The sequence below is a fragment of the Somniosus microcephalus genome, chromosome 26, assembly GCF_052327205.1.
Source record: "Somniosus microcephalus isolate GS21.2 chromosome 26, FLI_Smic_1.0, whole genome shotgun sequence".
In the NCBI taxonomy this organism is placed as follows: domain Eukaryota; kingdom Metazoa; phylum Chordata; class Chondrichthyes; order Squaliformes; family Somniosidae; genus Somniosus; species Somniosus microcephalus.
The window spans coordinates 8790307-8815964 of NC_141012.1; the positions used below are offsets into that span (position 1 = coordinate 8790307).

Here is a 25658-nt window from a genome sequence, read left to right on the forward strand (position 1 = left end):
GGCCTCAACTATTTACAATCTATATTAATGACTTGGATGAAGGGACCGAGTGTACTGTAGCCAAATTTGCTGACGATACAAAGATAGGTGGGAAATCAAATTATGAAGAGGACACAAAGGCCGCGATCTTGCTAGCCCTGGGGAGGCGGGACTGCTGGGAAAATAGCCGAATTTGGGGGCGGGTGCCCAACCCTTGACGGTAATTGCTGAGAGGATGTTTCCCCTCGTGGGGGAATCTAGAAGTAGGGGGCATAGTTTCAGAATAAGGGGTCGCCCATTTAAGACTGAGATGAGGAGGAATTTCTTCACTCAGAGGGTCGTGAATCTTTGGAATTCTCTACCCCAGAGAGCTGTGGAGGCGGAGTCAGTGAATATATTCAAGGCGGAGATAGACAGATATTTGAACTACAGGGGAGTCGAGAGTTATGGGGAACAGGCAGAAAAGTGGCGTTGATGTCGAAGATCAGTCATGATCTTATTGAATGGTGGAGCAGGCTCGAGGGGTCAAATGCCTACTCCTGCACCTTATTCTTCTGTTCTTCTGTTCAATGGTTTTGATTTCAACATGCTGAGCATGCAGGGAGTAGGGAGTGCATGCGGGATGGCAGTTCTGGAGCGGAGGAGGAATAAAAACACCCTTTCTCGAAGAATGTCCAGGCCTTGGAGAGGGTGCGGAAGAGATTTATAACTAGAATGGTACCGGGGATGAGGGACTTCAGTTATGTGGAGAAGCCATGATTGTACTCCTTGGAGCAGAGAAGGTTAAGAGGAGATTTGATAGAGGTGTTCAATATCATGAAAGGTTTTGATTGCATAAAAAAGGAGAAATTGTTTCCAGTGGTAGAAGGGTCAGTAAACAGAAGAGACAGGTTTGAGGCGATTGGCAAAAGAACCAGAGGCGACATGAAGAAACATTCTTTTTAGGTAGCAAGTTGTTGTGATCTGGAACACGCTGTCTGAAAGGGCGGTGGAAGCAGATTCAATAGTAACTTTTAAAGGGAATTGGATAAATACTTGAAGGAAAAAAAATTATAGGGCTATGGGGATAGAGCTGGGGAGTGGGACTAATCGGAGAGCTCTTTCAAAGAGCCGGCACAGGCACGATGGGCTGAGTGGCCTCCTTCTGTGCTGAGAGATTCTGTGCTGAGAGATTCTATGATTCTGTAAATGAGATGAAAGTTGGGAGTAATGATCAGTGATATCAATAAAATGGAGAGAGACCAGGAAGGTTGCAATTGGTCGGGGGGGGGGAGAAAGGGGGAGGGAAGATAGAGAAGGGTGGGAGACGAGAGCCAAGAGAAGGATTACCAATGGCACTATTTTTGTGACGTGCTGTAAAAATGCAAGTCTTTTTTTTCTTTATTTAAATGTGTGATCGGTCAATTTTCAATCCACCTGAGAGCAGACGGGGCCTCGGTTTAACGTCTCATCCAAAAGACGGCACCTCTGATGGTGTAGCACTCCCTCAGTACTGCATTGGCGTGTCGGCCTAGATTTTTGTGCTCAAGTCCCTGGACTAGGACTTTGAACCCACGACCTTCTGACTCCAGATGCAAGAGTGCCTCAGCCACAGCTGATGCTTGTAATATTGGGAGGAACTTAAATGGGGTGGGTTGAAGGGAAGGGTTCTGAGGAGGTTTTGAAAAGCTTGGAGGAGGTGGCAAGACAGAGCTAACTGGGCAGGAGCATATTGGCCGTAGATATTCGAGGAGGGACAAGGAGAGTCCCAGTGTGAAAGATGCCTTTCAAGGGACACCAGGCTGAAGGAGATAGGATCGAGGGAGGCCATGAAGGGATTTGAAAGTGAGCATGAGAATTGTGGCCAGGTCACTGGGATTAATCAGTACAAGTCAGTTTTCCTAATCAGTATACGCAGGGCAAGCCATTGTTTCTACATGGAGAATTTCACAGGTGATTAACTTCTACCCACAGAAACAGTGAATCAATAAACTAGAGAAACAAGAAAGGTAGAGATAGAGGGGTTGGAAGGTAGAGTTGGGAGACAAATCAACAACTAGGTGACAATTATTATCTTGGCTAACCAGCTTTTTTAAAAGCATTAGTAGTGGGATTTGTTGGTATTTATAGAATGGTGATAATTCATGTTGTTTCCATTCTGTCAATTGAAAACCAGATGATTGAATAAAACTCAAATTACATTTTAGTCATCTTTTCAAAGATGTTTGGCTTGTAAAGCAAATATTGGCCAATTTCTAAGTAAATCTATAATTTTATCATTTTGTCTACTGAATCCGTAATGTCATCCGGACAACTCCCTCCTTGCTTCAGATAGGCAGGGCTACTGATAACTCAAACTATTACTTACTTGGTGTGAAATGGGATGCAACTAAAAATGGAAAACTTATACGTATCTCTCCCCTGTTAGCTAGCTGATGTGAGTACTGGCAATCTAAGGAATTGGACCAAAGGCTTTTGGAGAAGATAAGCTTCCACGGCATTAGAATTTGCACCTTCAAAATGGAAGCGCACCCCCTAATGTGCATTTTAAAAAGAAAGACTTGCATTTCTACAGCGCCTTTCACGACCTGAGAGCGTCTCAAAGCGTTTTATAGCCAATGAAGCACTTTTGAAGTGTAGTCACTGTTGTAATGTAGGAACCGCGACAGCCAATTTGTACACAGCAAGCTCCCACAAACAGCAATGTGATAATGACCAAATAATCTGTTTATATTGATGTTAATTGAGGGATAAATATTGGCCAGGACCATTGCCCCCTGCACCCCCACCATGCTCCAATATGTATAGAAATGTTTTAATAATGTCACTGTCCTAAAATATGAATATAACATTTTATTTACTTAAAAATCAGACTGTCTCTTTTTATCAAACAGTCAAAGGACTTTTTTTATTTGAATTAACAGCAGTTACTTTTAATGGGAAAATAATAGGATTGTTCGATTATCTAAGTGGTCAATTTGAATATTAACTTTTAGGTTTTGCAAGCATCGTTATTCAGTGTCCTTCATCTCTCTGCTGTCAATAGAGAGATCTAATCCATAATATGGCTGGAATTTTGGCGGTGCTCAGCGGATGGGATCGGTGGCGGGGCGGGTCGGACCGGGCGTTAAAGTTGAAGTAATTGACAGCGGGTCGGGAATCCGCTGTCGAATCGCACCCACAAGCCTTTCCCAGTGTCGGGTCTGTCGATGCTGAGCAGACCCGACTGGCAGCAGCGGGGGACCTAATTAAAATGATTAGCATCTAGTTGCCAGATGCTTAACGGCCTTTTTTCACTTACCTTTTGTCTTTAACTTCATGATCACGGGGTCCCCGCTGTGCGTAGACTAAGGCTGTCAAGCTGAGGCGTGAGTTCAGAGGCCATTGCTCTAGCTGATTACTTGACAGCTTCAAATGTACAGTAAAAGCTCCCACCTGGCTGATATTCACTTTCCTCTGGCAGAAGCTGTTTCTCACTCCATCTCCAGCACACATTCTGCAGGCTTTCCACTTTCCACTCTCCATTCACTCTCACCTCATTGGAAGAACTCTCTCACCATTGACTGAATGCTTCTGTCATCTCTACTTCAACTGCTAGCTATTCCATCAACATGGCTGCCCTTTATACTCTCACCTTGGTCCTCAGAATCCGACCATGATCAGCCCCAGCACCAGGCACACCAACAACACCACCAACCTTCTCCGCAATCACCTGATGCTGCACAGGACAGAGGGCATCAGCATCCGACCACATTGCTGCCCGGGACACCAGGGATGGCCTCACCATGGCCAGAATTACTTCACTTGATGCTGTACGCCCTGACTGCCACATGATGCGCCAGGTTGGCACCACCCCGCACCAACACCATAAAGCATCCCTACAATGCCCAAGCCATTCCTTTCACACTCATGACCATTGCGGGGGGTACCGTTATGTCTCACCATTCACTGCAACTCACTAAGCTATTTCCAAAGGTACAACCACATCTCTCCAAGAATGGAAAGTGTTGAAAATAAAGGTTTCAATGTTTGACACCACATTAACAGGAACTTTACATGAACATTGCATGAAACACCCAAGTACCTACCTTTGTGTGTTGTTAGTTGGTATGATTGCACTAGGATGAGGGTGAGTGCGAGGGGTGGCTAGTGAGATGGGGATGTGGTAATATAGATAGAAAGGGATGGGTGGAGGTGCAAGGTAAGTTGGTGTAAGGATGTGCAGGAGTAGGGTATGGAAGGCAGAGTGATGGGGATGTGATGAGAGGCACAGCAGGATGAGGTTGAGTGTGGCTTTGTACTAACGTTTCCTGATCTACTGAGATCATTGAAACGTTTGCAGCACTGCAGGCTGGTCCTCCCGACCACAAACCTGCTTGTGCCCTCCTCTACAATGTGCAACCAGGCTGTTGGGGAGGTCTCTTCCGCCCATGGGAAGGGACGAGGACCTCCCTGTATGCTGTGTGGAGAGCCTGGGTGCAGCCCTCTGCCTTTGTACAGTGCTTGTCGGTGTTTGCAGCACCTCAATGCTGTGGGTCTGGAGTTGCATATAGGTTAGACCGGGTAAGGTGACATTAGTGAACCAGTTGGGTTTTTCCAACAATTCGGTCGTCACCATTACTGATCACTTTTTAATTCCAAATTTATATTCGATTAATGGAATTAATTTTGAACTCGTGTCTCTGGATTACTAGTCCAGTAACATAACCACTATGCTACCGTTCCTAGCATGTTTAAACTGGCATGTTTATTTTGAAGAGGGGGCTGCAGTCACACTTGCGTTAAGCAGGCTACTAATGGTAGTGCCACTGTTAATCCTGCTGCATGTACCTCTGCTAAGGGCAAATCTGGACTGTAAGGGGCTTCCATTAGACCATTGGGGGAGAAGCTCGTTCTATAAATTCGCTAAATTATAACCGCTCGTCGTCCTGTTGTGTCGCTGCACTTTTCCTCGCCACTGTTCCAGGCAGGCTCCGGCTCAAGGGTTGAAGGAGCCATCGCAGGAGCGTTCACGTCGCGGCCCCAGTCAGGTTTACCGCCTTCGAATCCTTCCACAACGCCGCACTCCACTCCAAAACCACAACAGGGAAGTTAAGAGTGAATAATAACCGCTAACTTTATGGTATAAAATTGCCTCCAGTAAAATCCGATCTGTAATAGGCTGAAAGATGCCGATGGCAGCAGGGACCACTGCGCACCTAATCTTGTGTGGCTAAATTGAACGACAGAATTACAATGTTATTATTTCTTGCCGAACCTTCCCTCATAGCCGGAGAGTTATTATGCAGGCCTGAGTGTGGAAAATTGCATTGCTGGCCTGTCCCGGTGTCTGCCTTTGGCCAGGAAAGTATCTGTTGCTGGCAGCAATGCTGCCACCTCTAAAGGAGTCCAGGAAAACCATCTCTCAAAGTGATTCTCTGCCTCACTGTGGCAGCCATGGCTCAGTGGGGAGCACCCTCACCTGAGTCAGAAGGTTGTGGGTTTAAGTCCCACTCCAGAGACTCGAGCACAAAATCCAGGCTGACACTCCCAGCGCAGTACTGAGGGAGCGCCGCACTGTCGGAGGTGCCGTCTTTTGGATGAGATGTTAAACCGAGGCCCCGTCTGCTCTCTCTCTATATTATCACATCCCCATCTCACTAGCCACCCCTCACACTCGCCCTCATCCTAGTGCAATCATACCAACTAACAACACACAAGGGTAGGCACTGGGTGCTTTATGCAATGTTCATGTAAAGTTCCTGTTAATGTGGTGTCAAACATTGAAACCTTTATTTTCAACACTCTCCATTCTTGGAGAGAAGTGTGTGTACCTTTGGAAGTAGCTTAGTAAAAGATCCTATGGCACTATTTCGAAGAGCAGGGGGAGTTCTCCCTGGTGTCCTGGGGCCAATATTTATCCGTCAATCAACATCACTAAAAACAGATTATCTGGTCATTATCACATGGTGTTTGTGGGAGCTTGCTGTGCGCAAATTGGCTGCCGCGTTTCCTACATTACAACAGTGACTACACTTCAAAAAGCCCTTCGTTGGCTGTAAAGCGCTTTGGGACATCCTGAAGTCGTGAAAGGCGCTATATAAATGCAAGTCTTTTCCTTTTCTCCTCTGTAGGCAGTAATACGGCCCTGTCTGAGAGCGAGAGACAGAGGGGTGCCGATTAGGTCGGGCCCAACCATTAGTGCGTGTGCTGTACTCTGAAGGGGCCATTAAACCCTGATAGATTCTGTATGCCACCTTGCCAAACTGATGCCGCTCAGTGATGGACAATCCTATTCTTTGTCTTCACTTCAATCATCTGGTCTTTCCTCAGTTTGCAATGCGCCAACATCCATTTTGGTGGAACTGCCATTAACCGTACTCCCTGATTTTTCAGGCGGTCAAAAGCCTTGTGCGAGACATCGAGACTCCATAATGTGTTGCTTTTTCTATTCCATCATCATCTCTTGGTGAATAAAACCTCATAATCGTTGATTTTGTTATTTGCATTTCACATGCCTGAAGACTCTTGGTATTCTGCTAATCAGATTGGGCGACCGCTTTGCGGAACACCTCCGTTCAGTCCGTAAGGGTGACCCCGAGCTTCCGGTCACCTGTCACGTTAATTCTCCGCTCCACTCCCACTCTGACCTCGGCCTCTTACACTGTTCCAATGAAGCTCAGCGGAAGCTCGAGGAACAGCACCTCATCTTTCGATTAGGCACTTTACAGCCTTCTGGACTCAACATCGAGTTCAACAATTTCAGACCATAACCTCTGCCCCTATTTTTCAGGTGGCTGTTGATGATTCTGCCATCCCCATTTGCAACATTTAATCTCTCCTACCCTAGCACAGAATGTTCCTTCAGCTTCTTCCTCCCCTCCCCCTCCCCCTCCCCCTGCCTCTGCACTTGCTTAAAACCTGTTACATCTCTAACCTTTTCCAGTTCTGATAAAGGGTCACAGACCTGAAACGTTGCCTCTGATTCTCTCTCTCCAAGGATGCTGCCTGACCTGCTGAGTGCTTCCAGCATTTTCTGTTATTTCAGATTTCCAGCACCCGCAGTATTTTGCTACTATATTATTCGTAAGCCTTCTGATTTCTGGGTTTAACCTGATAAATACCTTCTGAAAGATGAATTCCAAGACTAGGGTTGAACCCTGGAAGTGTCTCATTCACATACTCTTCTGGAGTTCTGCCCACAGTCACAGGGAGCAGAATCCAGACGCCATGCTGATGGGCAGCATTGATACAGACCACAGATGGTTGAATGAAGGTGCCATGGTGGGGGGGGGGGGGGGGAAGGTGGTGCTCAGAATGCAGCTAATTGATGTCTCTCAACTTGGGGGCATTGCTGTGATTATTGAGGTGAGGGATTCAAGTGCTGGGGTGTGGAACACTTTTCCATTTCAGACACCTAATGCTAGCATAGAAACATAGACATAGATAAATAGGAGCAGGAGTAGGCCATTCGGCCCTTCGAGCCTGCTCCGCCATTCAATGTGATCATGGCTGATCCTCTATCTCAATACCATATTCCCACTCTCTCCCCATACCCCTTGATGTCTTTTGTGTCTAGAAATCTATTTATCTCCTTCTTAAATATATTCAGTGACTTGGCCTCCACAGCCTTCTGTGGTAGAGAATTCCACAGGTTCACCACTCTCTGAGTGAAGAGGTTTCTCCTCATCAGTCCTAAATGTCTTACCCTGTATCCTGAGACTGTGACCCCTTGTTCTAGACCCCCCAGCCAGGGGAAACATCCTCCCTGCATCCAGTCTGTCTAGCCCGGTCAGAATTTTATACGTTGCATCAAGCATTCCTACCGCGGGCATCGTTTTCCTAAGGTGTAAAGTAAAGCTCTCTCTACTCTACAGTAGCAATACATCTCGACCCGAACCTTAGTAAAGCACTCTTTGCTACAACAGCGAGATATGTCCCACATCAGCCACCCTGTCGTCTCTCCAAATGAGATTGCCAGTTTAATGACAAATTGGGGGGCTATTTTGTGTTGTGTGGCCCATTTGTTTAAAAACCAAAACGGATTGGGACTGGTGAAATTAATTTTTTGTAACACACTTTGTGTGTGAACCATGTCGGAATGGTTTTTGCACTCCAGTCTCCTTCCCCTCACTCTTCTTTGCCTCAGAACCCTTGCCAAATTCCCAAGTTTGGCCTTCTCCACACGAATAGGTTCCAAACTGGCGTGCCCACTCCCAGTGCAAAGTCGACTGGAAATTTTCTTATATTTTCATCTAAGCGTCTAAATAAAATTAATTGGATCTGTGTTAGCCAGGGCATGGGTTCAGAAATGTGTTCAGGCTGTTTTAGATTATCTGCAGACTGCCAAAACATTGAGAAAAACAACTAAACACGAATCCAAGCTGATGACTGGATCGACCGCTTTCCTTCCGAAGCAGAACTTCTTTCAGCAAAGGGTCTCTTGAGTGTCTGTTGCCTCATTTGGTCAAGTCACACACTCTTGTCATTTGGAGAAGAGGCTGTGGGTAAGATTACATAGAATGTACAGCACAGAAACGGGCCATTCGGCCCAACTGGTCCATGCCAGTGTTAATGCTCCACCCGACATCATCTAAACCCCATCAACAAATCCTTCTATTCCTTTCTCCCTTGTGCTTATCTAGCTTCCCCTTAAATGCAACTATACTCGTCGCCTCAACCACTCCATGTGGTAGCGAATTCCACTCTCTGGGTAAAGGAGTTCCTCTTGAATTCCTTATTTGATTTATTAGTGACTGTCTTCTATTTATGGCCCCTCGTTTTGGTCTAGAGAAAAAACCCAGTTCAATTTTTCCTAATTGATATAACCTCTCGGTTCTGCATCTTCTCCAGTGCCTCTAGATCTTTCTTCCAAGAGAGCCCTATGTGAAGGACTAAGACCCATAGTGTAGGACACCACCAAGACTGAAACGAGTAGACGAGGTTATAAGATATCGCCAGGTGTATTTAATGGGCAATGCTGAGCTTGGGCTTTAGAAACCTGAAAGTTTCAAGAGGAAGGGAAGACTAGGGGAGGTGAGAAAATCCAGAATTTTGAATAGGAGACTGAATGATGTAGCTTGATTTTAACACCGTGACGAGAAGAATGTGTATATGGAGCTTGGGAGGCACCGTCCGAGAACTTTGAATTCTTGGACGAGCAATAACTGTAGCAGGATTGATGAGTCAAGAAAGAAGCAAGAAAGTTTAAGGGGAGATTTAATAGAGGTGCTCAAAATCATCTAGGGTTTTGGGAGAGTAAATAAGGAGAAGCTGTTTCCACTGCCGGAAGGGTCAGTAACCAGATGAGACTGATTTCAGATAATCGGCAAAAGAACCAGAGGCGAGATGTGGAGAAACTTTTTTACGCAGCGAGTTTTGATCTGGAATGCACTACCTGAAAGGGCGGTGGAAGCAGATTCAATAGTAACTTTCAAATGGGAATTGGATAAATACTTGAAAGGGAAACATTCGCAGGACTATCGGGAAAGAGCAGGGGTGTGGGATTAATTGGATAGCTATTACAAAGAGCTGGCAGAGGCACGATGGGCCGAATGGCCTCCTTCTGTGCTGTCATTCTGTGATTCTACAAAAGACTCGAAGCTGAGCACATGAGTAGGATGGCCATCAACGGAATATGTTTTTTTTTCGAGGTGGTTGCAATTCTACAGGACCTGTTCTTTGGATGGCTAAGAAATGGAAAAAGAGGTAGAGATTGAAAATCAGACAATAAATGGCACAGGTTGAGGGCCACCAGCAATAGCATTGTCTACCCTCTACCTTTTTAGTCCAGGGAACTATAATATACAAGGCATGTTGTGCCGTAACTGAGTTATCATCATTAAATAAATGTATTCAATTTGGCAAAAGAATTAAAGTCACCATCCTTTAATGATCCACATGCTATCGTGCCTGCCTGATGTAATTTCCAATAAATCGATCGGCCACTTAATACAACATTTGTACTGTTTGAGGGGGAGGGAGAAATGCAAATGGTTGGACCCCTCGTCTCTCTTCACCAACCCCCCCCCCCCCCCCACCCCTCCACCATTCTCCTTTGCTGTTTGTGAACTAGGTAACTGTTGGGATTGTGATTCATTGAATCCCTGACTGAATCAGCCAGCACGGGTCATTTTGACTCTGCAGCAGCTGTTGCTGAACGGTGATGGGAGCAAGAGCCTTGGTTGTTTTATTGTACCCCCCCCCCCCCCCCCCCCCAAAAGGCCTCGGGACATGAAGGCTTATTGTAGCCCAGCGGAGATCAACTGACCCAGTAAAAGAAAGCAATAAAGAACTTGCATTTCTATAGCGCCTTTCACGACCACCGGAAGTCCCAAAGCGCTTTACAGCCAATGAAGTACTTGTTGAAGCGTAGTCACTGTTGTAGGAAACGCGGCAGCCAATTTGCACACAGGAAGATCCCACAAACGGCATTTAGATAATGACCAGATAATCTGGTTTTTATTGCTGTTTGTTGAGGGATAAATATTGGCCAAGACACCGGGGAGAACTCCCCTCCCCCTCCCCACCACCTGTTCTTCTTCGAAATAGTGCAATAGGATCTTTTTGCGTCCACCTCGGTTTAACCTTCCATCTCTGTTCCCTCGGCACTGCACTGGAGTGTCGGCCTAGATTTTGTGCTCAAGTCCCTGGAGAGCCCACAGCCTTCTGATGCAGAGGCGAGAATGCTACCACCTGAGCCACGGCTGACGCCAGTACAGATTGGGTGGTACATTTACTTACGAAGGCGAGGAGAAAGCAGTGCAGCTTTATTTTTCTGTTTTAATATTAGTACAATACCAAAATGGTGGGTGGGTGGGTTTAATCTCTGATGAAGGGAAAGGGTCATTGGGCCAAATGAACTTCCTGTTCTTAAACATTCTTGTATAAAATGCACTTGAAACACGCAGACATTTTATGACAGATTTTGTTTTGTTTTTTTGATACGGTCTCATTTAGTTATTTCTGGTGACTATTTTCTATCAAACTGCAACTCTAGTACTTTTCACCGAGAGGTTTGGCTCGCTGATCAGATAAGCAGTTTCCTGTTTTGCTCAATATAGCCACAGTCAGGTTCAGAAACAAAGCCTTATTCACATTAGAATTCTTTTGATAATCTCGTCTACAGACACCACACCTTTCAATTTTAACACTTGCCAATGTGGATCGTAGAATTGTGTAGCGCTTAAATTTTCATTCTGTATTCACTGTTAACTTTTTTGCTTTTCACCTGAAGAGAGATCAGGCATTTATTTTGAGTGATTTTCGAGTCAATTCATTCTATTTTAGGCCTTGTCCCAAGAGGGCGGGCAGTTGACCTGTTACTAGGTCTTGGCTGATGATGCTGTTCTTCTGTTAGTGAAGAGGGTTAACCGTTGACCTACTAGGGCCTCTGCTGATGTTTCCTGTCTGTGAATGAAGGGCTTACGTCGAATTGCATGGAATGTACAGCACGAAAGCAAAATGCTGGCCACGATAGCAAAATACTGCGGATGCTGGAAATCCGAAATAACAACAGAAGACGCTGGAAAAACTCAGCAGGCCAGGCAACATCCGTGGGGAGAGAAATAGAGTCGACGTTTCAGTTCTGAAGAAGGGTTTCGACCTGAAACGTTGACTCTATTTCTCTCTCTACGGATGTTGCCTGGCCTGCTGAGTTTTTCCAGCGTCTTCTGTTGTTGTTACAGAAACGGGCCATCCGGCCCAAATGGTCAGAGCCAACGTTTATGCTCCACACGAGCCCCCTCTTAATTTACTTCATCTCGCCTTATCGGCTTATCCTTCTATTCCTTTCTCTTTCATGTCCCCATCTAGCTTCCCCTTAAATGCATCTTTGCTATTCGCTCACCTACTCCCTGTGGTAACGAGTTCCACATTCTCACCACTCTCTGGGTGAAGAAGTTTCTCCTGAATTTCCCCATTGGCTTTATTAGTGACTATCTTGTATTTATGGCCCCTGGTTTTGCACTCTGACCTTTTCAAAGGTAAAGTAGGGTAAAGTTTCCCCATTTATATTAAAAATATTCGCACTGGCTCATGCACACAAGCAATCAAAGGAAAATAGACCATTCTTGTGTTCCAACGCATTGACTTGTCGCTTGGTTGACTCCTGCTAAGTTTCTACCGCCCCCCACCCCACCCATTCAAGTGGTTTGCCCTCCTACCTGACTATACCGTCTGACAACCAGGTAGGGATTGGGAACTTGCTAGTTGGGGGAATAGCGAGCATGAGTTTCTCCTCACTGATCTGTGGCAAGGCCCAATATTCAGGGTCTTGAGGCCAAAGATTTGTATTGTTGCACCTAATTCTGAAAAGAAAGGAATACTTGCCCCTTAAGACATTGTTGAGTATACCTCCAAAGCATTTCATGGCATGAATTAAATTTGGAGGGCAGTCATTGTAATGTGTGTAAACTATGACTTGATTTACCCCAACTTCAAGCCTTTCCATCCTTGGCGCTGACCTCCATTGCTTTACCCTTCACCCGTGGGTCTCAATTTCTTTTTAAAAAGTGACGCTTACTAAAATGTTGAAACCTATATAAACTGATCTGAAAGGTTCAAGCATTGGTCTGTAAAATGACACCAAGGTAGAAATTCACATGTAACCCAATGATTTTAAATATATTGATGTTCACAGCATTGACTTTACGCATTCTGGTCCAGTGAGTGATGTACTGCTTTGACTTTTGCCTTTTATCCAATATATAGCCATGTCCAGGCACATTTTAAGAATATCTGAGATGCATTTTCAGTATAATTGTGGTTTTAAAAGAAATAAGGCCCTGGGATTCATTTTCTGCCTCCTCTAACTAGTGATTGGATGTCAGCGACCAGGTGTGAGCTGTGGCTGAGCTCGCCTTTGAGCCAAAAGGTCATGGGTTCAAGTCCCACTCCAGAGACTTGAGCACAATACTCTTGGCTGACACTCCAGTGCTGCACTGTCGGAGGTGCCATCTTTCGGGTGAGACGCTAAACCGAGACCCCGTCTGCCCCCTCTGGTGGACGTAAAAGATCCCACAGCACTATTTAGAAGAGCATGGAAAGTTCTCCCCGGTGTCCTGACCAATATTTATTCCTCAACCAACACCTAAAAACAGTTGTTTTTATCATTGATTGATGTTTGTGGGAGTTTGCTGTGTGCAAATTGGCTGCCGCGTTTCCTACATTACAACAGTGACTACATTTACAAAAAGGACTTCAGTGGCTGTAAAGCGCTTTGGGACATCCTGAGGTCATGCCAGATGTTATATAAATGCAAGTTCTTTCTTACGGGGTCGAGGCAGTAGCTTTGTCTCTCTCTGGCCTGAGCTCATGTCCAACATATGTAGATCAGGTGAAAGTTTTATCCCCTCTGCTTTATTCCCTCCCTCCCCACCCCCCCCCCCCCCCACACACTCCCTCTGTCTCTCACCCAGCTGTTGAGGGATTCGAATGTGAAATGAGTTTAGGCAGTCATGATCAAGCGCCCAGCAGACATCAACCCATCGCGTAAAAACCACTGTCAAATTTGACGCCAGCTGAACAATTTGACAGAGAGAACACGAGGGTGTGCAGTTTAGGAAATGGAAATACGCTGTGGAACATTGTGTTAACACTTTTTTGATGTTTGGGTACATATTGTTGAAGGCTCCTGGCAAATGTAACATGACCTCTCTGCCTTGCAGTTGGCAAATTGCTACTTGTGAATACTTTTCCAAGATTGTTCTCCTTTTTCATTGACATACGGGCACAGAGAGACCCAGTTGCATTTGTTATTTTACACAAACTTCCTGCCCTAAACTGTTTTTCGTTTCTTTCCTTTTCCAGCAGGTGCAAAGGCCTTTGTTTGTGATCAGTGTGGAGCACAGTTCTCTAAAGATGATGCCCTGGAAAGCCACCGTCAGACCCACACCGGTACTTTTTTTTTAACAACTTTACCTTTGAAGGAGTTTCTGCTTTGCTCCTCTTCGACGAGCTCAAGTTTTATTTGAGGAATAATAGTCCAAGGGCGGTGCTAGTCTTGAGTTGAAGCTGAGCAGGCCATTCTGCAGGACCGAGCTACCTCAGGAGATAGTAGGACAGACCTAGGTTTTAAGTGGCATCTTAAAGGAGGGGAGAGAGAGAGGTGGAGAGGTTTAGGGAGGGAATTCCAGCGCTTAGGGCCCAGGCAGTTGAAGGCACGGCCGCCAATGGTGGAGCGATGAAAATCGGGGATGCGCAAGAGGCCAGAATTTTAGGTGTGCAGAGAGCTCGGAGGGTTGTAAGGCTGGAGGAGGTTACAGAGATGGGGAGGGGACGAGGCCATGGGGGGATTTAAATACAAGGATGAGAATTTTAAAAGTGAGATGTTTCCCGACCAGGTATACCAAAACAATGTTCAAACGTACTGACTTCATGAAGCAATTCTCTTCTAAAGGATATATTTCAGTATGTTGAATATTGGTCCATGCTGCATTGAGAATGAGTTTCTGGTGGCGTTTTATTATTTTAACTGAGAATGGTTGGTGAAGACATTGTTTCTCTGTACAGTGCGAGTCCATTAATGCTATTAGATCGCAGCTCCAAGTATTGTTTGAGGGGCTGGGCTGTTTTCCAGTTCATTTTGATTTTCAATATTTGAATTTCTAGTTTTAAGAGTAGATGGAGCAGCAGATTTCTACTGGAATTTTATACATTGTTAAATACCGTTTAACGACATCATTGGTTGTTCCTACCTGTCCTGTATCGGGTTTTGAATGCACCTTATGTTCATCAGTCAAATTGAAGATATTTGTATTTTCAAATACTGTGAATGAAGTGATGTGTTGTCCAAGATATTCCATAGCATCAAATCCTGTAAAACCACACAGTGAAGATCTAATACTGAATAATTTCAGTGTTTTATAAGTCATTAAGCATGATTACAATAAATGGTCAAGGGGAGATTTAATAACTGTGTTCAAAATCATGAGGGGTTTTGATAGAGTAAATAAGGAGATACTGTTTCCCTGGCAGGAGGGTCGGTAACCAGAGGACACAGATTGAAGGTACAGTAATTGGCATAAGAACCAGAGGCGAGATGAGGATTTTTTTTTACACAGCGAGAAATATTGCAAACTACCCAAAGGTTTAAGAATAGCCGATGTAGTTGCTATACTTGTCCGTATAATAATTTTGGAAATGCCAATAGCAAATATTTTCTTAACTTGCCTGATTCAAGAAAAAATACAATGACAAAAGAATGTAAGCCTACTTTTGGTTTACTGAAAATATTCTTTTGGACAGGCCCCCCCACCCCCTCCTTAAAAATATTGAGTTACAAATGGCTTGTTTTGACTGCCAAGAACCTATTTATATTGGCCAGGAGTGTAGGTTAGAGGGGTTGATGTTGCAAAATGAGTTTGCAAAGATCACAGCTCTTTTTGTGACGTTAACTCCTCTACCCTACTCTGGAAAAAGGCGACTATCGTCCTTGTGCGAGTGACTCTCTCTCTCTTCAAAAAGAAAGCCCATGGGCTTCCAACTGATGGGCCAGTGTTAGAAATGTCACTTGTGCATCAACATTCTGGAAGCCCCCCTCCCCTCCCCAGCATATCGTGGAACAGAAATAGGTTGTGCAGGTCATCGTGAACCAGCAGTTACATTGGCGCTGCAGTGTCAAGTTCATGAACAGACTCGCAAACATAGTCAACAAACAGTGAGTGACATATCGTTTAGCTACTGCCAACTCTGCCTACCACCGGTCACTGAGGTGTCTCTCTGTTTGCTTTTTGTTTGTGTGGTCACATTTCTATTGTATATAATCACCGTATTACACCAACAACTTGTATTTATATAGCGCCTATTGACGTCATAGAACGTCCCAAGGCGCTTCAGAGGAGCGTTACCAAAACAGAATTTGACACCGAGCCACATAAGGGGATATTGGGACCAGTGACACAAAAGTTTGGTCAGAGGTAGGTTTTAAGGAGCGTCTTAAAGGAGGAGAGAGAGGTAGGGAGGGAATTCCAGAGCTTAGGGCCCAGGCAGCTGAAAGCACGGTCACCAGTGGCAAGCGATGAAAATTGTGGATGTGCAAGGGGCCAGAATTGAAGAAGTGCAGAGATCTCGGAGGGTAGGGCTGGAGGAGGGTACAGGGATGGGAAGAAGGGAGAGGCTATGGAAGGATTTGAAAACTATGATGAGAATTTTAAAATCGAGGCATTGCTGGACCAGGCACACCAAAGCAATGTTCAAAACTACTGAGTTCATGAAAGAATTCTCTTCTAAAGGATATAGTTCAGTACGATGGATCTTAGTCTGCGTTTCTGGCGGCATTTTCTTATTTTAATTGAGAATTGTTGGTGATGAGTAAGAGAGAAGATGGGATAATGGTGAGGTGCGACCAGGTTTGGATTCAATAGCCCTGTAGGTTGTGTTGTACAGACCAGAGGGCCCAAGGTTCTGTCCCTCCTCTGTGTCGTTATTTTATCATGTCCAGAACAGTAGATCCAGAGGACACGGCCTGCGCTGTGGGGGGTGGGGGTGGGGGGTAAATTCAAAACTAATCTGCGGAAACAATATTTCACTGAGTGAGTGGTCAATCTATGGAACAGGCTCCCTTGGGACATAATGGAAGCAGTTAGTGTTGGTTCATTCAAATGCAAATTAGACAGATTTCTTTCAAAAAATAACATGTTGGGATCCAGTATATGAGTAACATGACGTGTGGTGAGTGTGACTTGCTGGGGAGGAACGGGTGACTGTGGACCTGTGGTTCTCAAAGCTCTCCACCACTGGGGGTTTTCCTTGCCTCGTGTCTGGGTCTGTTGTAGACTCTGATAGAGATTGATCGCTGTGATTGGTCAACAACTCCATTATTGTTGCATCTTCTGACTGCCAGGCTGGTCGGAGATGAACAAGATGGGCCTTGGTCTTTACTTTGTTTGGCAATTCTCATGTTCCTAATGGTGCTGTACCCGGGGGGGCATCAGTAGCTTCAGGATTGGGCGGGGCGGGGGGGGGGGGGGTGGGGGGGAAAGAGGAGAACGTTGGTGGAGGAGCGGGGTGGGTAGGTGGGAAAGTGGAAAAAAAAATTAACGGAATTTCTTCCAAAACAGCATTCCAGTACGGTGGGGAATGATTTTCATTGATCTGAATGATAATCATTCCCTCCAGAAACTAAGTGATGATCTGGGTTTCCCACCTTATTGCCGTGAGCAGTGTGGTGTAGAAGTTCTTCCATGACGTTCTCTATTCTTCATCAGCCCCTGATGAGTGTCCGTGTATATATAGTAACCACTGTACTAACCCATAAATAGTCTTCTTGACCAGTATCAGTTTTGATTCCTTGATTGCTGCATTGTAATATAAAAAAACGACACTTGGCTTTAGTCATATAGTTAGCTGAGAATTTCTCAAGGGGAGCAGGTGGAACAGCAGAATTCAGTTCACTATTTCCAATAGTCACCCAATCAAAGCCTAGGCAAATGACCTGTTCTTGGGCTGTTGTTGGTGCGATTCTGTTGCCCATTGCTAACTGTATGAGAAAAGGCTAAAAGTGATTCCACTTCTGATGTCCTGCAATGTTGAGATGTGCCTCCCCGATGGCCAAGGCCCATAGCTTCCAGCAGCAAAAGCCACCGATTTCTACCTTGCCGTGAATAGTGTGATTTAGTTTCCAACGCTATAAATGAGAGTTTGCATTTCTATAGCACCTTTCACTACCTCAGGACATCCAGAAGCCCCTTTACAGCCAATTAAACACTGTTGATGTGTAGTCACTGTTGTAATGTAGGAAATGCAGCAGCCAATTTGCGCACAGCAAGCTCCCACAAACTGCAATATGATGATGACCAGGTAATCTTTTTTAAGTGATTTTGGTTGAGGGATAAATGATGGCCAGGACACTGGGGAGAACTCCCCTGCTCCACTTCGGAATAGTGTCATGGGATCTTTTACGTCCACCTGAGAGAGCAGGCAGGGTCTCGGTTTAACGTCTCCTCTGAAAGACGGCACCTCTGACAGTGCAGCACTCCCCTCAGTACTGCACTGGGAGTGTCGGCCTAGATTATGTGCTCTAGTGTCTGGAGTGGGACTCGAACCCACAACCTTCCGACTCCCAGTGCTATTGACTAGCCATGGTTGACACCTTAGGAGAGCTTTGGCTGTGCTATACTTGATATAGAATTGCTTGATGCCATCAATGGATACCCCAACTTTGAAGTTATTCCCCTGACGGCCCTCACCTTGATGAAAACAAAATATACTAAAATCGTAAACTTAAGGAATAATTTGCTGGGACCATGGTAGTTTTGAAGAGATATTGATGCACTTTCAACAGTCCACACATGGCCACCAATGGAGAAGATTCCATTGCTGCTAAAGAGAGTAACTGATTGAATTCACCACCATAATGTGACAGTGTCGGGAGTGTTTTCAAAAGCACATAAATGTGTGGCCCGTTAGAGCTGCTGTAATTCCAAATACTGGTTAGGTTACTAATAGTTGTGATATCCTCAGCTTATTTATAAATGTTCTGTCACGATTTGCGTAATTTGAGAGTCGTAGCAAAGCTGGCAAAAAATAAATAAATTCCACTCGACCTTTTTTTCTCTCTCCTCAACTCTTGCGAGTATTTCGATGATGGAGAATTCTCCGCTTTCATTTTAAACCCTTTGACTGACTGGCCAGTTGCTATCCCTGGGCCACTATGAGTCAACAACTTTTCCAAAATTATTCCACTACTGCAACTAGAGAGGAACTCCGGGCCCCCTCCCAACTCAAGACTGATCTGTGTTGTGTTGCTGTCATCTTCAACTCTTGGTCCTGGAAGATGAGATGACAACACTGGCAATGGTATTGCCGAACTTCACAGCAGCTATTTCAACTAGGCAAGAAAATCCCAGAACATCTTTCACTCATGACTGTTAAGAGGACAGCTACATCAACACAAGGGAGAGATAGCTCTTTGCATTTCTCCATTAGAGCCCCAACTAGGAACAGAAAGTGGTTTTAGGAGCTCCCCAGATAGCTGAGAGTGGGTAAATATGCAGCTGGGAGCAGTACTGAGCTGCCAGATCAGGAAGGGCCCTGATTTTGGCCCCTAATGTGGGCAAAGTTGGTTGTGGTAGTGATGGAAGTGCTGCAATTAGCCTGGGCATCACTGGGCTAAAGGGCGGCGGGGGGGGGGGGTGGAATCAACCAGGGTATCTGCTTCTGATTACTATACAGAAACTCCAGCTGTGAAGTGCAGGTGTCTGGACATTGAGTGAGCATGGGATCAGATTATGATTCCCCATTCCAGAATCTATAGTCTTGCATATTAAGAATAAGCATTTGGGTGAAAGAAAGGTTTACATTTATATAGCACCTTTCATATCCTCAGGACATCCCAAAATGCTTTACGGCCAATTAGAGTCATAGTGGCATAGAAGGAGGCCGTTCGGCCCATCGAGTCCGTGCCGGCTCTCTGTAGAGCAATCCAGTCAGTCCCATTCCCCCGCTCTATCCCCGTAGTCTGTAAGTTTATTTCCCTCAAGTGTCTATCCAGTCTCCCCTTGAAAACCTTGAGTGTCTCCGCTTCCACCACTTCCGTCGGCAGCGAATTCCAGGTCCTCGCCACTCGCTGCGTAAAAAAGTTTTTCCTCACATACCCCCTGTATCTCTTGCCCAAAATCTTAAATCTGTGTCCCCTAGTCCTTGTACCATCAACTAGTGGGAACAGCCTTTCCCCGTCTAGCCTATCCAAACCCGTCATAATCTTGTACACCTCTATCAAATCACCCCTCAACCTCCTTTGCTCTAATGAAAACAAATCCAGCTTCTCCAACCTGTCCTTGTAGCTAAGATCCCCCATCCCCGGAACCATTCTGGTAAATCTCCTCTGCACCCTCTCAAGGGCCTTCACATCCTTCCTAAAGTGGTGACCAGAACTGGACGCAGTACACCAGCTGTGGCCTAACCAATTAAGTACTTTTTTAAATGTAGTCACCATTGTAATGTAGGAAACACAGTAACCAATTTGTGCACAGCCAACTCCCACAAACAGCAATATCATAATGACCAGCTAATCTGTTTTAGTGACATTGGTCAGGACACCAGGGAGAACTCGCCCGCTTGTCTTCGAAATAGTGGCCGTGGGATATTTAGCGTCCGCCTGAGAGAGCAGACGAGTGCCTCGGTTTAACATCTCATCCAAAAGACGGCACCTCTGACAGTGCAGCACTCCCTCTGCACGAGCACTAGACTACCAGCCTAGATTGTGTGCCCAAGTCCCTGGAGTGCGATTTGAGCCCATGACCACCTGACTTGAAGCTTAACTGCGAGCCACGGCCGACATGGGTGAGGCACCAGTGAGCTGCCGGTCTATTTGGACCCAGTGTAAGTTCACTGGCTTGTTCTCGTTCCTGCTTCCTTTTGCTGTAGTCTTCAAAAATAACGGTCTTTTGTGCAGGGTTGTAATATTGATTCAAGTATAGCAAACCCCAGACAACTTTAGAGCTAGATTTCATCGAAAGTTTTAGCACAAATGTTAACTCCATTGAGTTACTGTGATGCCTGACGTAAGAAAACTACTAGGCACTTGGTCTAAGCGTTAAACAAAGCTTTAATCAACTGTTTTACAACTTGGTGGTCTAGTTGTGTCCTTTACCCGTTCCTGTTAATGTCCTGCACAAGCTGGGCCCGTGCCCAAGTATTTATACTCTCCCTGGACAGCGCCACCCGCAGGCCGCTCAGTTGATTCATGTCAATGCTCATGTGCAATGAAAATTTGAATTAAACCAGATCTGGAACTAAAAAGCTGGCATCAGTAAAAGTGACTATGAAACTGCCAGATGGTCGTAAAAATCCAACTGGTTCACTAATGTCCTTGAGAGAAGGAAACCTGTTGTCCTTACCTGGTCTGGTCTGTTTGTGATTCCACTCCACTTGTGGGGGAGGCCAAAACTAGGGGTCATAAATATAAGATCGACACTAATACAAGATAGAAAAGAAAGACTTGCATTAATATAGCACCTTTCATGACCACTGGACATCCCAAAATGCTTTGCAGCCAATGCAGTACTTTTTGAAGTGTAGTCACTGCTGTAATGTAGGAAATGCATTAAGGAATTCAGGAGAAACTTCTTCACCCAGAGAGTGCTTAGAATGTGGAAATTGCTACCACAGGGAGTGGTTGAGGAGAATAGCAGAGATGCATTTACAGGGAAGCTAGATATGTGCATGAGAGAAAAAGGAATAGAAGAATATGCTGATGGAGTGAGATGAAGAGGGGTGGGAGGAGGCTTGTGTGGAGCATAAAACACCGCATGGACCAGTTGGGCCGAATGGCCTGTTTCTGTGCTGTAATTTCCATGTAGTCCCACACCAATGTGGTTGACTCTTAACTGCCCTCTTGAAGTGGCCTAGCCATCCACACAATCATATCAAACTGCCGTACCACCTTCTCATTGAGTATATTCAAGACAGAGAGCGATTAGATTTTTGAATATTAAAGGAATCAAGGGATATGGGGATAGTGCAGGAAAGTGGCGATGAGGTAGAAGATCAGCCATGATCTCATTGAATGGCAGAGCAGGCTCGAAGGGCCCAAATGGCTGACTCCTGCTCCTAATTCTTACGTTCTCCGGGCAACTAGAGATGGGTAATAAATGCCAGTGATGCCCGCATCCTAGCTTAATTTTTTCTTTTTAAAAAAAAAACCCAACAACCATATAAGGGGACATGTGGAGGCCACAACCTATGGAGGGTCCAGACAGCAGTGATGGCTGCTGCACTCTCCGCAAGGTGGGCTATAATGTCAGCTGAACCCCTGCTTGATGTACGTCGCTGCCACGTAGAGTTCAAGCGATGCATTCCAATGCCTCACGCTCATCCTCGCTGTGTGTCATCGTTGGCATGTTTATAGGGCAAAATGTACACTATGTGGAATGCTGCACAGTTCGATCTCGCTAAAATATGCTGCAAATGTTGGTGTCGGAGCGAGAGTTGATGTAGTAGCAATTTTCGCTGATCTGGCGCCTACCTTTTTATCTCTCATTGGAGCATTTGTGTTTCTGTTGATGACCGCAGGCGATGTCCCTTTGCAGCCATGCCCTCAAATGGTTAGAAAGCCGAAGAGCTTGAGCTGTTTTGAGCTGCAATTAATCCTAATGAAGTACATTAATTAGAGTTAGCAAATGCTCCATTCTTGCAACGTTAAGCAGGGCCTCTAAAACTTGCTGGTGTAGTGTTACTGTTCTCTTTTTTTTACATGTTTTTTTTGGTGTTAAAAAAACCCCCAAATGAAAATGCTAATTTAATGTTTTGTCCCTCTGGGACTGAGCTCTGCATGGACATAATGTACTTCTGCTACTTCAGTATTTGGTTGCAGATGAATACAGAATGTCCTAGCATTGGCCTTTCAAATATCAAAGGGGGTTTGTATAATGTTTCTGTGATTGTGCCAGGCATTTTATTGGGAAAGAGCTGCCGACTGGCAGAGCTTCACTGTAATGTCAAACATAACACGACCCACATTCACTACAAGTTCTGTTAATTTCTGCCTCGAGGCATTATCCTGCTCAGATATGAACAATAGAATTATGCTCAACATCTTGCATCTGTGCCTACTTCCTGTCATCTTTTTCCAGTTATAAATTGCCATGTCCGCATTTAGAATGGAGAACTGCCTGTGTTCAATCTTGTCGCACTGTAACTGCAGCCCCTCTGTTTGTAATTCCAGCGCGGCAAGTCTACATGTGACTGGGTGTGGAATAAGATACGGGCAGCAAGTTGTTGGGGAAGCCTAGGTCCTAAGCTCTGCAATTCCCTTCATAAACTTCTCCACCTCTCTTTCCCCCCTCTCTCCTCCTTAAAGCCTACCTCTTTGACCAAGTTTTGGTTTTAATATCTCTCTCTGGCTTGGTATCAGATTTCTGTCCTGTGAAGCGTCTTGGGATGTTTTCCTACGTTAAAGGTGCTGCATAAATACAAGTTATTGTAAATAAAGCAATGCCACCAGATAACAGCTGTAAATTAGGAAGTGTTCCTAATTATTTATGGACTGGTTATAATTTTATTCCTAGCCTTAAAACCTCTGATTAATTGCAGTGGTGTAATAACGCTTTTTATTTAGTATAAATATCAAGTAGTAATTTTTATTTACTAATTGGAAAATTACACCTTTTGTTAAATATTAGGTGGTAGTAAATGGGAGGTGTTGGGAATGACCTCATAGACTTATTCTGAATTCATATGCGCCATCCATCAGCTTAAACATTCACTGCCTCCACCACCGGCGCACCGTGGCTGCAGTGTGCATCGTCTGCAAGATGCACTGCAGCAACTCGCCAAGGCTTCTTCGACAGCACCTCCCAAACCCATGACCTGTTCCACCTAGAAGGACAAGGGAAGCAGGCACATGGAGGGGGAACTTGCAGGTGATGCGCCCAAGTCACAGACCATCCTGATTTGGAAATATAGCACTGTTCCTTCATCGTCGCTGGGTCTGAATCCTGGAACACTCCCTAACAGCACTGTGGGAGTACCTTCACCACACGGACTGCGGCAGCTCAAGAAGGCGGCTCACCATCACCTTCTCAAGGGCAATTAGGGATGGGCAATAAATGCTGGCCTTGCTTAGTGACTCCCATATCCCAGGAATGAATTTAAAAAAAAAAAAAAAAAAAAAAAAAAAAAAAAAAAAATTTGAGCAGTGTGAATAAACTTTGGTGTCAATTTGGAGATTTAGAAACTCTACTTTGAAAGCGCCCTGATGGCTCAGTTTGAAAATATGCCCCCACCCCTCCCCCATGTTGTTCTGAGACAGGGTGGTCCCAGGTTTAGTCTCTGATCTGATCTCAGCTACGTCACAACTACAGTCGTCCACTGGTTTAGGGAGGGGGTGAAATCAGCCACGGGTACCTGTACCTGCAACTGTCACTGTGATGCCCGTCATTGTTCAACAGCCTACAGGCACTCGCTGTTGAGGCTCGCACATCCTGCTGGTTTTCTCCCGACTGTCTGAAGTAGAATTTTCTGACGGTGGTGACGTAAGAAAACTACTAGGCACTTGGTCTAAGCGTTAAACAAAGCTTTAATCAACTGTTTCACAACATGGAGGTCTAGTTGTGTCCTTCACTAGTTCCTGTTAAGAATGTCCTGTACAAGCTGGGCCCATGCCCAAGTATTTATACTCTCCCTGGACAGCGCCACCAGCAGGCCGCCCAGTATTATTACAGAAGTCATTTCCACACGAATGACCAGATTCATGTCAGGTGGTTTATAAAAAATAAAAAAAAATCTTCTGCTCCTGGCATGTCGCCAGATACCATCCCTGTGGATGGATGATCAGGAACCCTCGTTGCTGTCTCACTCTCACAGATGAGCAATTGGGGGAACCACCGCACTTGCAAATTACAGGCCTCTGTTAAAGGACGTCGGCTAAATTTGATTGTCAGATGTCTCTTGTAAGATGAGCAAAGAGGATGTTGCAAATTTCCTGCAAAAATGCTGATGGAAGAGAGGGTCAGTTTCCCCCTTGGCTTTTTAAAAAAAACCAGGATATTTTCTGTGTTCTTTCGCATTGAGTGGAATTTAATTGACAAGGTTCCAGGTAATTTGCTGCCATGTGCTCATCAGCACTGATGTTTTATACAGCGGCAGACGCCTCGCGTTGATAGCTGCAGATCACTGGGCAATGTTGATGGCATGTTATATTTTGACACTTTTTAATGGCTACACGTTGCAAAATGACAGCAAGGGCAAGGTGCTGAGCAGAAAAAGAAATGTTTTAATGGAAATAATCGGCCACCTTCTAATGGAGAAAAGCTCAGAAATGGCTCTTGCCCCGGAATTGTAATTGACAGAACCTAATCCACAAAATATTACTCGCTGACACAGATTGGTGTTGACTAGATTGCTTTGGATTCTTGGGAGAAAGACCATTATCAGATATTTCTCCAGTTTGGGCAACAACACACAAACCTTTTTTCTTCTTTTAAACTGTCAGTCGTGGTTCAGTGGGCAGCACCCTCGCCTCTGAGTCAGAAGGTTGGGGTACGAGTCCCACTCCAGAGACTCGAGCACAAAAATCCAGGCTGAAATTCCAGTGCAGTGCTGAGGGAGCGCCGCACTGCCGGAGGGACAGTACTGAGGGAGTGCTGCACAGTCGGAGGTGCCGTCTTTTGGATGAGACATTAAACTGCGGCCCGTCTTATTCTCTCGGGTGGACATAAAACATTCCACGGCTCTATTTCAAAGAAGAGATGGGGAGTTCTCCTTGGTGTTCTGGCCAATATTTATCCCTCAACCAACATCACTAAAACAGATTATCTGGTCATTATCACATTGTTGTTTGTGGGAGCTTGCTGTGCACAAATTGGCTGCCGTGTTTCCTACATTACAACAGTGACCACACTTCAAAAAGTACTTCATTGGCTGTAAAGCACTTTGGGACTTCCGGTGGTCGTGAAAGGTGCTATAGAAATATAAGTCTTTCTTTTTAAAAGAAAAAAATTCCTGGTGTAACAGTAAATGTCATTGTTTTTGTTTTCCTGCATTCACATCTTTTTTATTTCAACCCATCTCCCTCATTTTCTCCCATCAATTCCGGAAGATGCTGACTCGCATTGAGATACAGTCCCGTGCATAACGCCTTTTGGGTACTTCACCCAAGTGGTAGTTTTCATGAAGCGGGGTGGTGAGTGTCAGGAGGCTACCCTGGTGTGGTGCATCACCGCCACGCCGCTCCTGTCCTCACCTGTGACCCACACGTTCCAGCAGGGGTTGCTGAATGG

At 45.2% G+C, this 25658-nt stretch overlaps 1 protein-coding gene across 1 annotated transcript in view; it reads left to right on the forward strand.

The window, feature by feature from the left end:
- zbtb16a (zinc finger and BTB domain containing 16a) overlaps positions 1-25658 on the forward strand; it is a 226134-nt gene that overhangs the window by 128944 nt on the left and 71532 nt on the right. Inside the window, exon 4 of the mRNA XM_085967786.1 lies at positions 13747-13833. Within this exon, the coding sequence (XP_085823912.1) occupies positions 13747-13833 (87 nt within the window). The remainder of the gene's footprint in view (positions 1-13746; positions 13834-25658) is intronic.